This window comes from Coenobita brevimanus, chromosome 102, assembly GCF_032717465.1.
Source record: "Coenobita brevimanus isolate Jiangsu-jjx chromosome 102, ASM3271746v2, whole genome shotgun sequence".
Lineage (NCBI taxonomy): Eukaryota > Metazoa > Arthropoda > Malacostraca > Decapoda > Coenobitidae > Coenobita > Coenobita brevimanus.
The window spans coordinates 34,964,287-34,979,286 of record NC_137055.1 but is presented as its reverse complement, the minus strand read 5'-3'; the positions used below and the strand labels follow the sequence as shown (position 1 = coordinate 34,979,286).

General features: G+C 43.9%; 1 protein-coding gene across 1 annotated transcript in view; it reads left to right on the top strand.

Moving 5' to 3' along the window:
* LOC145415459 (uncharacterized) overlaps nucleotides 1-15,000 on the top strand; it is a 110,941-nt gene that overhangs the window by 84,319 nt on the left and 11,622 nt on the right. The window contains 1 exon segment of the mRNA XM_080284734.1: nucleotides 521-635. Coding sequence (XP_080140860.1) covers nucleotides 521-635 — 115 coding nt within the window.

Sequence of the window (15,000 nt, the reverse complement as noted above, 5' to 3'; positions counted from 1 at the left end):
TGCGTGCGTGCGTGCGTGTGTGTGTGTGTGTGTGTGTGTGTGTGTGTGTGTGTGTGTAAACTGAATCATAAACTGTGTAGGAGTTTTATGGTGCATTATGTGTGTGTGGGTGTAAGTGTTTTATTGTAGGTGTGGATCCGCGTGTTTATGAGTGTGTGTGTGTGTGTGTGTGTGTGTGTGTGTGTGTGTGTGTGTGTGTGTGTAAAATTTACACCCGTACACTCCCAAATCATAAACTGTGTTCATGTTTTATTTTGCATTATGTGTGTGTGTGTGTGTGTGTGTGTGTGTGTGTGTGTGTGTGTGTGTGTGTGTGTGTGTGGAATCTTTGTTATTTTGAGCCAGTGTGTGTGTGCACGAGCGTGGGGATGAGCAGGATTTCAAGGAACTGCGTGTGGGTGTTGGTGTAGGATTAAGGGATAATGCGTGCGTGTGTTTGCGAGAGAGAGAGAGAGAGAGAGAGAGAGAGAGAGAGAGAGAGAGAGAGAGAGGTTTCTTAAGTTTTTCTCCTTTCTTTCAGGCATCCCGGAGTCTAAGGCGGTGAGGGAGGGGGTGGTTGAGGTCAAGGAGGAGGCTGCCACTTCCGGAGGTGGAGGTGGAGGAGGAGGTCGACTCAGGTACTCCTCGTCGTACAGGTGAGGCGCGTTGTTACATAGACCACACAGACCTAAGGACCCTTGATACCCGTAGGTGGAGGTGGAGGTGGGGTTAAGGTGAGGTGAAGGTGGAGGTGGGGTGGAGGTGGAGGTGGAGGTAGAGGAAGTAATGGAGCCCAGGCCAAAAGTAGTCCACAGAAATATAGCCCAGTCCGAAAATATAGCCCACAAAAATATAGCCCAGTCCGAAAATATAGCCCACAAAAATATAGCCCAGACCAAAAATATAGCCCAGTCCTAAATTATAGCCCAGTCCGAAATTATAGCCCAGTCCAAAAATATAGCCCCCAAAATGTAGCCCACTCCGAAAATATAGCCCAGTCAAAATTATAGCCCAGAGAAAAATATAGCCCGATATAAAAATAGCCCGTACTCTAAATATTAATCGTGCTAAATCATGTACGTCTTTTATTTTTCGTTTTTCGTATTATTTCTTGCCGAGCCAAAAATAGCGGGGGTTATAAATAATGGAAGTAGCCCTAGGAGTGTCTTTATATAGCCTAGGCCAGACCGTGTGTATCTCTCCCTCTCTCTCTCTCTCTCTCTCTCTCAAAATAGTTTTCAAAAGAGTTCATCTGTCCACATAATTTTGATGACATGTAACTGTGTGTGTGTGTGTGTGTGTGTGTGATCAGATAGACATACAGATTTTTTTTTTTCAAACACGCAACAGATGGCTCACACACTTTCACATATCACCACTTACGTACAAATCATCATCATCATTATCATCATCATCATCATCATCATCATTACTATCATTATTATTATCATCATTATCATCATCGTCATCACCATCATCATCATCATCATCATCATTATCATCATCATCAAAAATTAAGACCCCTCAAACTGTTCTCTGCCTTCGTTTGATCTCGCGTTCTTCCAATCAGGGGTCCAGCTTTCAACCACTTACACCCCACCTTTACCTGTTTCCTCTTAGTCTCTATGGATTTACCTGTGTTTGTGTTTTTGAGTGTTTGGATTTGCGTGTGTGTGTGTGTGTGTGTGTGTGTGTGTGTGTGTTATTGTTACGGTGTGTGTGTGGTGAAGGATTGCTGGTACATAACAGACACATAAAACACACACACACACACACACACACACACACACACACACACACACACACACACACACAGTAATACAAACGCATATAAACACATTACACACTTATAATTCACAACACACACACACACACACACACACACACACACACACACACACACACACACACACACACACACACAGTAATACAAACGCATATATACACATTACACACTTATAATTCACAACACACACACACACACACACACACACACACACACACACACACACACACACACACACACACACACACCTCTGTCCTGTACTCCAGACTATTTTTAACTTGACCTACATGTGGTGCGTCACTGCCCTGTCTGGTGTGTGTGTGTGTGTGTGTGTGTGTGTGTGTGTGTGTTGGGAATTGAGTGTGTACTGTATGTATATGTTTTAGAATGTTTGGTGCCTGTGTGTGTGTGTGTGTGTGTGTGTGTGTGTGTCTGTGTGTGTGTGTGTGTATCCATATATATAAAACAGTCTCTCAAACTGTGTGCGTGTCTCACTCTTATGTATACCTGTTTTCACGTGTCCTCAATTGTCATGTGCGTAATTTCATGTGCGTGTTTGAGGTCGAGCCTTGCGTGTTACTCTTTTTCCATTTATACGCACACAAAAACTATCCCACCCGTGTCCTTGTGTGTGTGTGTGTGTGTGTGTGTGTGTGTGTGTGTGTGTGTGAGAGAGAGAGAGAGAGAGAGAGAGAGAGAGAGAGAGAGTTCATGTGCATTTATGTGCGTATGTCTGTGTGCGTAAGTTCATGTGTGTTTATGCGTGTGTATGCATGTAGGTATTTGGGTCAAAAAAAATTCATAGGCAATCTCAGGGCAGTTTTCTTTTATTTTTTTTTGCTTTTTCTTTATTTTTTTATTTTTTTCATTTTTCTTTATTTTTTTTTTAATTTTCTTTATTTTTCTTATTTTTTCATAGTTTTCTTTTTTCATTATTTTTTCTTAGTTTTTTTTTCATTATTTTTCCTTTATTTTTTTCTTCATTTTTTCTCTATTTTTTTCTTATTTTTCTTTTTCATTTTTTCTTTATTTTTTCTTTATTTTTTCTTTTTTCTTTATTTTTTTCTTATTTTCATTTCTTCTTTATTTTTTCTTTATTTTTTACCCCATCATTACGAGGAGGACGCCTTCACGTGGTGGCACCGATATGGCTGGGTGGTGTAGCTGCCCGGGTATACAAACGTCCCTCAGTCCCCTCCCTATCCCATGAAAGGAGGATGGTGGACTGCAGGAGGGTAGCTTCAGCCTGCAGTCCACAGGGAGGAAAGGAAGGAAGGAGGGAAGGCAGGAGGGAAGGAAGGAAGGAAGGGTGGAGGGAAGGACGGACGGAAGGCAGGAGGGAAGGAAGGCAGGAGGGAAGGAAGAAGGATGGATGGAGGGAGGGAAGGCAGGAGGGAAGGAAGAAGGATGGATGGAGGGAAGGAAGGCAGGAGGGAAGGAAGGAAGGAAGGAATGCAGGAGCGATGGAAAGAAGGAAGACAGGAGAGAAGGAAGGAAGGAAGGAAACAGCTTGAGGAATATCTAAAGAGAGGGGATATAGACAGACATACTCTTACACCGGCAGACAAACGTGAGAGAAAGAGAGAGAGAGAGAGAGAGAGAGAGAGAGAGAGAGAGAGAGAGAGAGAGAGAGGCCAAGGAGAACTACCGAGGAACGCGCGAGAACAGAGATATGTTACAGAATATTAATGACGCCTTATGTAACGAAAAACAATACAGTAGTGTGATTATTACGTAAGATTGACGTCATTGTTGTAAGACTGTGACGTCATTGTTGTTAGTGTGACGTCACTGGTAAGAAAACAGCTCCAAGGTCTGACTGTAATTTCTAGAGGACGATAATAATAATAATAATAATAATAATAATAATATAATCACATCTAATAGTCACAGGTGTTAATTATATGACGTCATAGTTATAAGTGACGTCTTGGTATTCGTGACGTCATCATTTAAAGGCCACACCATCGTGAGTAAAATTTAAAAGGCATGAATGAAATTAAATCGCCAGTATGAATGAATTTAAAGGGACGGAGTGAGTACTATCGAGTGGGATTACATAACACGTGGCGGGGATGGAGAATGAGAGACTGACTTGGAGAGAGAGTGAGAGTGTGTGTGTGTGTGTGTGTGTGTGTGTGTGTGTGTGGAAAGGGGGTTGAGGAGGCCAAGGATGAGATGAAGGGTTGGAGTGGAGAGCTATGAGAGAGGGGGATATGAGTTGGAGGGAGGGCAGTCATATGGCAGGTGGCAGGGCGACATGGTAGTGATTAGTTTGGCGTTAGGCTTTTGTCTGATAGATAAATAGGTATCTATCAATCCGTAATATTTATCTCTATCTATCTATCTATCTATCTATCTGTCTATCTATCCACGTCTGCCTGTCTGTTAATGTGTACAGTAAATGTAAATTGGCTTCGTGTAGATCTTTTTAACAGTCTACTTATCTGTTTATCTATTGGTCTGGCCGTATGTCTGTCTATCTGCGAATCTATGTATATGTCAGTCTATCTATCTATCTATCTGCATATCTATCTGTCTTGTCTATTTATTTATCTATCGACCCATCTCCATCACACCAGACGCCTGCATAACCTTGTCACATTTTTCATTATAGGTCACTCTGTCTCGCCGCCTGAGAGAGAGAGAGAGAGAGAGAGAGAGAGAGAGAGAGAGAGAGAGAGAGAGAGAGAGAGAGAAGGAAGACCGAAAGGAGGGAGGGAGTAAAGTAATATAAAAGAGAGGAAAGAGGAAAAGAGGAAGGAAGAGAGGAAAAAACTGTAAAAGAGAGAGAAAAGAGGAGAGAGGGAAGGGAGGGAAGGAGGAAAGAAAATGGAAGAATGAGAGAGAGAGAAGAGGAGGACGAAGAGAGGAATGAGAAAGGGAGAAAGAGAGGGAGAGAGAGAAGGAAGAAGGGAAAGAATGAAAGAAGAATGGAAGAGATATAAGAGAGGAAGAGAAGGAGAGAGTGAATGAGGGAGGAAGGGGGGGGAAAGAGGAAGAGAGAGAGAGAGAGAGAGAGAGAGGATTGTAATTTCCCTGCCAAATCCGATTATTTTCTTTTCTTTCACGTCACACTCCCTTACACGCGTCAGAGAAACCCACAGAAGCAGAAAACATTACCTCTCTCTCTCTCTCTCTCTCTCTCTCTCTCTCTCTAGATATTTCCTGGGTATATATAAATTAACATCATATTTTTCTATTTTATTTTTGCTATTTACTGGCGATTTTTTCCAGGAGAGAGAGAGAGAGAGAGAGAGAGAGAGAGAGAGAGAGAGAGAGAGAGAGAAAGAAAGAGAGAGAGAGAGTTACCTTCCACCCGCGCATGTATGTAGAGTGTGACGTCAGAGAGAGAGGAGTGAAAGAGAGAATGTGAGAGAGAGAGAGAGAGAGAGTTACGGGGGGAGAAACATGCAGGTAGATAATATGTAGCTTGATAGATAGGCAGATAGATAGATAGGTAAATAGATAGATAGATAGGTAGGACGTATTTAGGTAGATAGATAGGTAGGTATGTAGGTAGGTAGATAGATAGATAGATAGATATTCACTCCAACCCCATCCCCTCCCTCACTCCATCCTCACCCCCTCCCCCTTCGCTGATGCCACGCCTTCTGTCCGTGGGTGAGAGAGAGAGAGAGAGAGAGAGAGAGAGAGAGAGAGAGAGAGCATGACTGAAGCTGTAAAGGCAGTTCTACCAGACCCTAGTAGTGCTTACGTCACAGCTCTCTCTCTCTCTCTCTCTCTCTCTCTCTCACGAATGGTAGGCGTGGCATTAGCGAAGGCGGAGGGAGGGGAAGGGAGAGGATGGGGGGGAGGGAGGGCAAGGAGTCTGAATGAATATCTATCTGTCTATCTATCTGTCCATCTATCTGTCTGTCTACCTACCTGCCTATCTATCTGTCAGCATAAGTGCCTACCTATCTATCTATCTTTCCATCTGTCTATCTATCTATCTATCTATCTATGTACCTACGTACCTGTCTACCTGTCTGTCTGTCTGTCTTTCCACCTGCCTATTATTTCCCTGCATGTTGCACCACCACCCCGTAACTCTCTCTCTCTCTCTCTCTCTCTCTCTCTCTCTCACCCCGTTTTCCATATTGCTCTACTGGTCAGATTTGCTTTGTTTCCCTCTGACGTCACAGTTCCTAGAAAACGAGGAGGGAGAGAGGGAGGGAGGGGGGAGATAGAGAGGAGAGGGAGACAGCAAGTTAGGGCAAGGTTTGTGGGCTTGGGAATGAATGTGTGTGTGTGTGTGTGTGTGTGTGTGTGTGTGTGAGAGAGAGAGAGAGAGAGAGAGAGAGAGAGAGAGAGAGAGAGAGAGAATTCCTGCTAGAAAAAGAGAGAACTTGTTGAGTAAGGGAAGGGAATAAGAAAAAGAGAAGAGAGAATGCAATAAAAATGAAGGGGTAAAGGGGATGATGGAGAGAGAGAGAGAGAGAGAGAGAGAGAGAGAGAGAGAGAGAGAGAGAGGTGGGGGGGGGAACTGTGTGGGTGTAGGTGTAAAAAATGAACATAAAGAACAGATGACAGCCCATTATTTTTCCCTTTCGTTTGTCATATATTTCCAAACCTTTTTTTTTAACATTACGTCTGTGTCTACAATTCCTCCAAACTAATCCGGAAGGAAAAAATAAGAAGGACTACGATATATCAAGGAGAACCAGTCATGATGTAGGAAAATCTTAAGGAAAATATTTATGTAGTAGGTCACAAAATTATCCTGAGTTCTCTTTAAGTAGGCGTAAAATTGCCGTCTCTCCCTCTTGAATGAGCTGTAGGGAGGGATTAAATAGTGCTAGTCACGAAGAAGTGCTATGAAAAGGATATAGAGCCACTTGAACGAGCTGTAGTGGGAGATGGAGACGAAAATATGGTGCTAGTCACGAAGAAGTGCCATGGAAAGGATATAGAGCTTCTTGAATGAGTGTAAGGAGAGATGAAGACGAGAAATGGTGCTAGTCACGAAGAAGTGCCATGGAAAGGATACAGAGCCTCTTGAATGAGCCGTAGTGAGATATTAACACTAGAATATGGCACTAGTCACGAAGAAGTGCTATGGAAAGGATGTAGAACTGTAATATTAGCTGCGGGAAGTAGGCTGGAAAAGGACGAAAATTTGTGGAGTTAAAAATGGCTGTATTTCTCTATCCTGCTGTTGTTTATGTTTTTTTTCCATAGCACTTCTTCGTGACTAGTGCGGAAGAACGGCAGATTTAGGCCAAGGGAACGTAGTGTAGGAGGATTTTTATGGATTTTTATATTACTCTGCTGTGGACATTTAAAACTGGGGATTTAAAAATGGCGATTTGTACGGACCGGAGATTTAACTGTTTGTACGGGTGGCCTTTAAATCTCTCTCTCTCTCTCTCTCTCTCTCTCTCTTTCATTTCTTGTGTTTATGTGTTGCAGTCGTGTGTGTGTGTGTGTGTGTGTGTGTGTGTGTGTGTGTATGACGACTCATTGATTGTCTCAGTGACGTCATCATCGGCGGTACGGTGATGACTGATGTACGATAATTCTTCCTCAGTTACTATTTAAATCTCATTCATCTCCATTCCTCCCCACCTGAATGAAAGACAACCACATCACCAGCATCATTTCCATATAATTACTAGGTAGGGATTTTGCAGGCGTGGATTAATGGATTACTTAGGATTTACTAGTACGTCCAGTTGTAGAGTAAGTTATCGTACATCTGGCGAACCGTCCATTCATACCGCAGCTACATGGCCCTCATTGCCAACTCAGACACTCAAAATTTTGGCTTTTATTAATTTTTACTCTAATTCGCATAGATATTCGTGCGTAACTGCGCATCAGTAAATTTTAGAAGCTTAATGGTAGTGTAGTTATTGGGATTTTTTTGATAATATTGGAGGAAATTCAGGGTTTGTGTATATAATTGATCTTAAGGATGACTGTTGTGGCACTGTCTGGCAAGTTTCCCAGAGGCCAGCCCGCGCTTGAGTAGTAACAAGTGAAACGCGATCGAGGGAGGAGGTGTGCCCAAATATCTCTCCCCAAACCTGCCCCACACTTGATACAACACACCTCACGGCTGGATTAGAGGATACAGGTGTTCAGTATTCCCCCTGCGACTAGCCCTCACCACCTGGATTGGAAGAGAAGTGTGTGAGCCAAGAGGAAAAACGCGGGAATTAAAGTTGACGTGCGGTCGCTACGTCATAAGTGAAGTGATAGTTCTTGGCTCGGCCCCGCTCTCTAGTGACATGGCCACAACGTCACGGCTACGTCTTGGAAGGCTGCAAGATTCCTCCCTGACGCAAGAGAGCCAGACGGAAGAGGGAAGCTGCTGTTTTTACCACTGACATGCGGTGACGAAGCCAAGACGACGCCACCACGCAGAACCCGTAGTTTAGCATTACCAGACGCCGTCCCCAGACAACAAAAGTGCTCAATCATGCTGAGATGAGTCAAGCCTCGTGCCAAATATACCAAGTGTTTTGAATCCATCCGTAGTTACTTCAAAATTAATCAACTTAGAGAAAAATTAGAACACAATCTATTTTTATGACACTGAAAACAAAAAATCTTGCAAAAAAGTCTACGCTCACAGCCAGCCATGTTACACAACTCGGGTTAAAAATGCAAGAGGGCTGAGAATATTTTTTTGGAATGAAACTTTTTGCCATTTTCTTTATACTGTCCTGCCAAAAAATCCATCCACAAAGCCCCTATCCATCCATAATCCTCTTCTTTTGACCTCTTTCTTCCTCTTCCTCCTCTTCCGTCCACAGCTGTTCTCTTTTCCTTATCTCGCTTCCTTTTTTCCTCTTATTCGGATTTCTTACAGTCATAGTATTTTCTTGTCTTTTTTTTTCCTTTCTTTCTTTATCTTTATAACCATCTCAGTCTTTCCTCAATTCTTCCTTGAGTAAGTTTTTTATTTTTTCTCCTTTCCTTTCACTATTTTCATTCTGTCTGTCTGTCTGTCTGTCTGTCTGTCTGTCTCTCTCTCTCTCTCTCTCTCTCTCTCTCTCTCTCTCACCCCACCACGGGATGCGCCCCCTCCTACCCCCCTTGTGAGATGTGGTGGTGCTGTTCCCTCTTCACCTGCGACAAGGGCGGGCTGCAGCATTTGTGGAGTCTCACTAGGAAAGCCACGGTCCACCCTGAATCCACCACACCCGCCTCCACCACCACCACATCCACCTTCTGCCCCCTCCACCACCAACACCACTGCCACCACCACCACGGGTAAATCCAGAGAGAGAGAGAGAGAGAGAGAGAGAGAGAGAGAGAGAGAGAGAGGAGTAATACCTGTAACGCTTTCTGTGTGTGTGTGTGTGTGTGTGTGTGTGTGTGTGTGTGTGTGTGTGTGTGTGTGTTTTATAAGATCTGTGGGTATGCATGTGTGACGAACTCTGGGTCAAGAAACGTGTGTGTGTGTGTGTGTGTGTGTGTGTGTGTGTGTGTGTATGTGGTCTATATGCTAGGTAGTAGAGGAGACATCTTTACACCTCTTCCCAAGCGATTTATTTTTCATATTACACCGTAACTCTCATAGAATATTTGTATCATTTTAAATATTGAATTTGCATCGGTAAAACACAAGAGAATATTAAAGGTACAATGTTCAGAAAAAATCGGCAAGGAAAAGGTGTTACGGGAAGGGAAGATGCAGTAATACCTTCACAATACCTCGTTCACCTTAACTTGGCCCAGATTTCGTCCTTTTTCAGCTAATTCCACGTAGCTCAGTGATAGGAGAGTCTGTGGCCCTGCATCCTTGCCATACCACTTCTTCGTGACTAGCGCCTTGTTCTACTGTTAATCTGTAGTGTTAATTGTGGATGGATGGATGGATGGATGGATGATGGATGGATGGATGGATGGATAGATGGATGGATGGATGGATAGATGATGGATGGATGGATGGATAGATGGATGGATGGATGGATAGATGGATGGATGGATGGATAGATGGATGGATGATGGATAGATGGATGGATGATGGATGGATAGATGGATGGATGGATGATGGATGGATGGATGGATGATGGATGGATGATGGATGGATGGATAGATGGATGGATGGATAGATGGATGGATGGATGGATGATGGATGGATAGATGGATGGATGATGGATGGATAGATGGATGGATGATGGATGGATGGATAGATGGATGGATGGAGATGTGGATGATGGATGGATGGTGGGTGATGGATGGATGGATGATTAAAGCTAATATAAGAGTTTTTTTCTTTTTTGTTTTTGTTTTTGATTGTTTTTTTATCTGACGGAACTGGTCCACTATCTTTACTTAAATACAAAGTTACTGTTGCGTGAAATTCAGTGAGCCTGGTGAGATAGGAATGAGTCTCCTTGGTTACTAGTCAGATTTGCTTTCTTACCAACAACTATAAACGTCTCTAGTCTCTTCGCCCCGTAGCACATGTAACACTGAGGCCTGGCGTACACACACACACACACACACACACACACACACACACACACACACACACACACACACACACACACACACACACACACACACACACACACACACACACAGTAATAATGTAATAATTGTACACTAGGTTATTTTTTTATCAACATCTGTCTGTTTGGCGGAGCAGACCTATTAACCCCAGGCAAGCAACTGCCCCTGCAGGACCATCGCGTACAGTGAACCGATATCTTGTGGTTGACAGCCTTGGCACAGCGAGGCGTGGGGAAAAGTATGGGAGTTTGGCTCCTTAGTGGATGCCGCATATGCGTCTCCAAACAGTTAACAAGGGCACCATAATAACCCCTTTCACCCTATGATCTGGTAATATGACGGCTGAGGTGGAAAGAAGGGTAATATAAAGCAACAGGAGGGAATGAAGTAGAAAGGAGAACTGACAGAAGAAAGCACTCATCTCCAAGCTTCCTATGGCCCACCCCAGCTTAATAAAATCGTCTGGCATCATCTGTAATGGAAGACTAGAGTTGTTCCGCCCATCATAGGGTTAATTGGCCTGCTTTGTAACCTCCTTTTTGTATCATCCATTAGCGTTACATAAAGAGAGAGAGAGAGAGAGAGAGAGAGAGAGAGAGAGAGAGAGAGAGAGAGAGAGAGAGGCGTGGTTATGAGGATGGGAAGGAGTACAGGGAAAAGCTTATTATTATTATTATTATTATTATTGTTATTATTATTATTATTATTATTATTATTATTATTATTATTATTATTATTATAACTACTGCCGCCACTACTACTACTACTACTACTACTACTGTCACCACCACCACCACTGCTACTACTACTGCTACTACTATTATTATTATTATTATTATATTTAAGGTGAGGGGTGTTAAAGGCCATTGACGTCACTGGAAGCCATAGATGTTGCTGTTGTTGGGTTGTTGTTGTTTTTGTATGTATGAGTGTCTGTTGTTATTTATTTATTTATTTATTTGTTTGTTTATGATTTTCTTTTAATTGTTGTTGCTGTTTTTCTTAGTTTGTTGTTGTTTTTGTCCGTGTTTGAGTTTAGGATGTTGTTTTTTTGTATACTGGAATTTTTATGTGTGTGTGTGTGTGTGTGTGTGTGTGTGTGTGTGTGTGTGTGTGTGTGTTTATCTTGTCTTTATTACCGCCATTTTCTCATATTTGTTTTGAAAGGATAAGTCCATCTTTGTTTTCCTACCCATTTTAGATATTTGAGGCGAGGATGACCAGTCCCCCTTCCCTGAGTCGCATTACAAGGGCAATTACCCCCCAATTGACCCACGAACCTGGACCCTACCTACCCACTCACTTAGCCTGCCTACCTGCCTACCCTTCCTACCTTATTAGATTACCTGTGTGCTTACCTGTGTCACCTTCTTTTGCCCTCCTTACCTCTCTTCTCCTTCCCTCATTCCTTCTCCTTCTCTCTCTCCTTCTCCTTTCCTCAAGTCTCTCCTTTCCTTCCCCTGTCTCCCTTCCTTCCCCTGTCTCCCTTCCTTCCTACTTCTCCCTTCCTCCCCCTCTCTTCCTTCCTTCTTACCTCTCCCTACTTCCCTCCTTCTCCTTCCTTCTTACCTCTCCCTGCTTCCCTCCCTCTTCTTCCTTCTTACGTCTCCCTTTCCTCCCTTTCTCTCCCTCTCCTTCCTTCAAATCTCTCCTTTCCTCCTCATCTCTTTTCCTTCTTTCTTCTTCCTACCTCCCTCTCTCTCCCCTCCTTACCTCTCCCTTCCTTCCTTCTTACCCGCCAACCTCCCTCATTTCTTTCTTCTCTCCCTCCCTCTCTTCTTCGTTGTCTCGTCCCTTTCTCCCTCTCTACATTTCTCCTTCCCGTCTTATCTCCTTCCTTTCTTGTCTACTTACCTTCCTCCCATCCTCCTTCCTTCTTACCTCCTTCACCCTTTTTTTCTCTCTTTTCCCTTCTCTTCCTCCCTACTTCCTTTCCTCCCTTCTTCCCTACCTATCTTCCCTCCCTCCATCTTCCTTCCTTCCTTCTTTCCGTCTTACATGCCTACCTCCTCCCCATTAACCTTCCTTCTTACCCTCTTCCACGCTTACTTTCCTTCTTCTTTCCTTCCTTCCCTTCTTACCTTCCCCCCTCCTCTTTCCTACCTTTCTTCCTTCCTCCTTAGCTCCTTCCCTCCATTTCTTCCTGCTTGCCGACCTCCCTCCATCCCCCTTCCTTCTTACCTTCTTCCACCCTGCTTCCCTCCTTCCTTCCTTCCTTCCTTCCCTGCTCCATTCTTACCTTCCCCCTTTCTCTTTCCTACCTTTCTTCCTTCCTCCTTAGCTCCTTCCCTCCCTTTCTTCCTACTTGCCTCCCTCCCTCCCTCCAGAGTTCAGAGAAACGTCACTACTGTCTGTAGTTTTGAAACATAGGCAATTTCCTGTACTTCCGGCTTTCCCAGTAGCGCCTGACTCACCGTGAAATACAAAGGACCACGTTACAGTACAGACTTACATAAGAGCGCACACGACTACATAACTGGGTACATACATGGATTTTAAACGTTCATGGCGGTTATGCTAACGTTTTTTTAAAGGTTGAATTTTGGCGGTTAGGACTGGACTATCGGTTAAAGGAAAATATCGCTTAAAGGAAGGGTAAAAAGGGTGAAAATGGCCTTACATAAAGAGGATGGAGGGAGAAGATGGAGGAAGAGGTGTGAGGAGGAAGATGGAGGAAGAGGTGTGAGGAGGAAGATGGAGGAAGAGGAGAGGCGAGGAGGAAGATGGAGAGGCAATATCGTTCATCTCCCTCCAATTTTGCGGGGCAGCCATGACGTGTCGGGTCGCTGGCCAATCAGACGCCGTGGCCGCGATGACGTCACGGATTTGGACCAGTCATAGGCGAGACACCGTGACGTCACACAGGCCGACTAATCAGAAGAGAGGGAATGGCCGTGACGTCACAAGGTCGCGCCAATCGGGACTTGAGATGCTGCGTGACGTCATCAAAGGCGGTGACGTCAAGGTTGCTATTGATCTGGCGCTATTGAGGGCAGGTCCACATGCCTCGCCGCTGAATAGATATGAGATAGATGGATAGACCTTGTACACAGACACCTTTAAGTGCCATAGCAGAGAACCAGCGGTGTTCAGAGGAATAATTAAAGGGAAAATAAGGACCCGTGGCGCATTGCAAACGGAGGAAGGACGAGGCGGGGGGGGGAGGGGGGATGCAGTCACGCTAGAGGCACGTGGACCAGTAATTTCCCTTAACATAAAGCAGGAGTGCAGTGTCTTCCTGTGCATTCAGGGAAGAAATGGACACTGCATACCCAGTCTTGCAGTATGTGTGCCGATATCTTTGAAATCCATGTGCTCACAATCCCCTGTCTATAATTTTTATTTTTAGGTGGGGGGGCCTGACCCCCCGAAGAATCATTGACAGAGTCACACTCCCTAAATATCGCAGTACGGATGAGAGTCCATAGTTCAGTGTGAACTATGATATCAAAGCAATGATGGCCTTCTTTCGCAATTTCGGAGAGTATTTAATTCGGTGAGGGGGTGACCCCCTTTAAAACTCGTGGTTGGAAAATTGTATTTAGTAGAAGACCTTTGGGGTAACCAGACGAACTTATCGGGGAAGTTTTATTAAAATCTTTCTTGTACTTCTTATAGTTTCCATTTTTTCAAGGGGGCTGACCCCCCAAGGATCACTGGGGGGTCACGCTCCCTAGTATGGCATTACATATGAGAGTCCATTGTACATGTTGTTCTAAGATGTCAAGACATATGTGCCCTCCTTTCACTACTGAGTAATATTAATTTAGTGAGATGGGGCTGACCCTCCTAAAAATACTGGTGGATTATAGTGGAAGACATTGCCAAGGAACCACACGAACTGACCTAAGTATCGTTGAAATCCATAGACTCATTTTTCCCCTACTGATGGTTTTTATTTATTTTTTCGGAGAGGGGGGAGTGGCTGACCCTCTAAAAAAAAATCATGGTTGCCGAACTGTATGTAGCGCAAAACCTCCGTAACCAACCAGACTCACTGGCAGGTTTTACTCATATCCATCAAATAGCGAAGGAGTTAAAGCACACACACACACACACACACACACACACACACACACACACACACACACACACACACACACACACACACACACACACACACACACACACACACACACACCGCCAGAGTCAATCGCTACGGTATAGGTCACAGCCGAAAATAATACCACCCAGCTTCGCACGAAAAATAATCCAACCCCAGTACACCGTCCATACTGAATACACACCAAGACTCATCCAGGACTGGTGTATTGGTATTAGAGGGGGTATTATAACGTCACTAATTCTGGACCAATACCCACAGTCCGTATTGATTTCAGAAGTGGTGTATTAGTATTAGCGGGGGTATTTTTTGTATGTTGGTGGGTGTTAGATGGTCAAGTTTGTCTTAAAGAAATGCAAACTGTTTTCTGCTGATGTATGGAATTTGTAAAGGGTAGGGATGATTATGGGTGTGTATGCATGGTAGGGTAGGCTTGTGTATGTATGTCGTGTGTGTGTGTGTGTGTGTGTGTGTGTGTGTGTGTGTGTAATTTATGGGTAGCCTATTTATGTATTGGTATGTTTGGAATGTGTGTGTGTGTTTGAGTGTGTGTGTGTGTGTGTGTGTGTGTGTGTGTGTGTGTGTCTGTATGTATGTATGTATGTATGTATGTATGTTTGGAATGTGTGTGTGTGTGTGTGTGTGTGTGTGTGTGTGTGTGTGGCCGTTTAGTAGTGTCATTGCAATATCTGTTTGTATT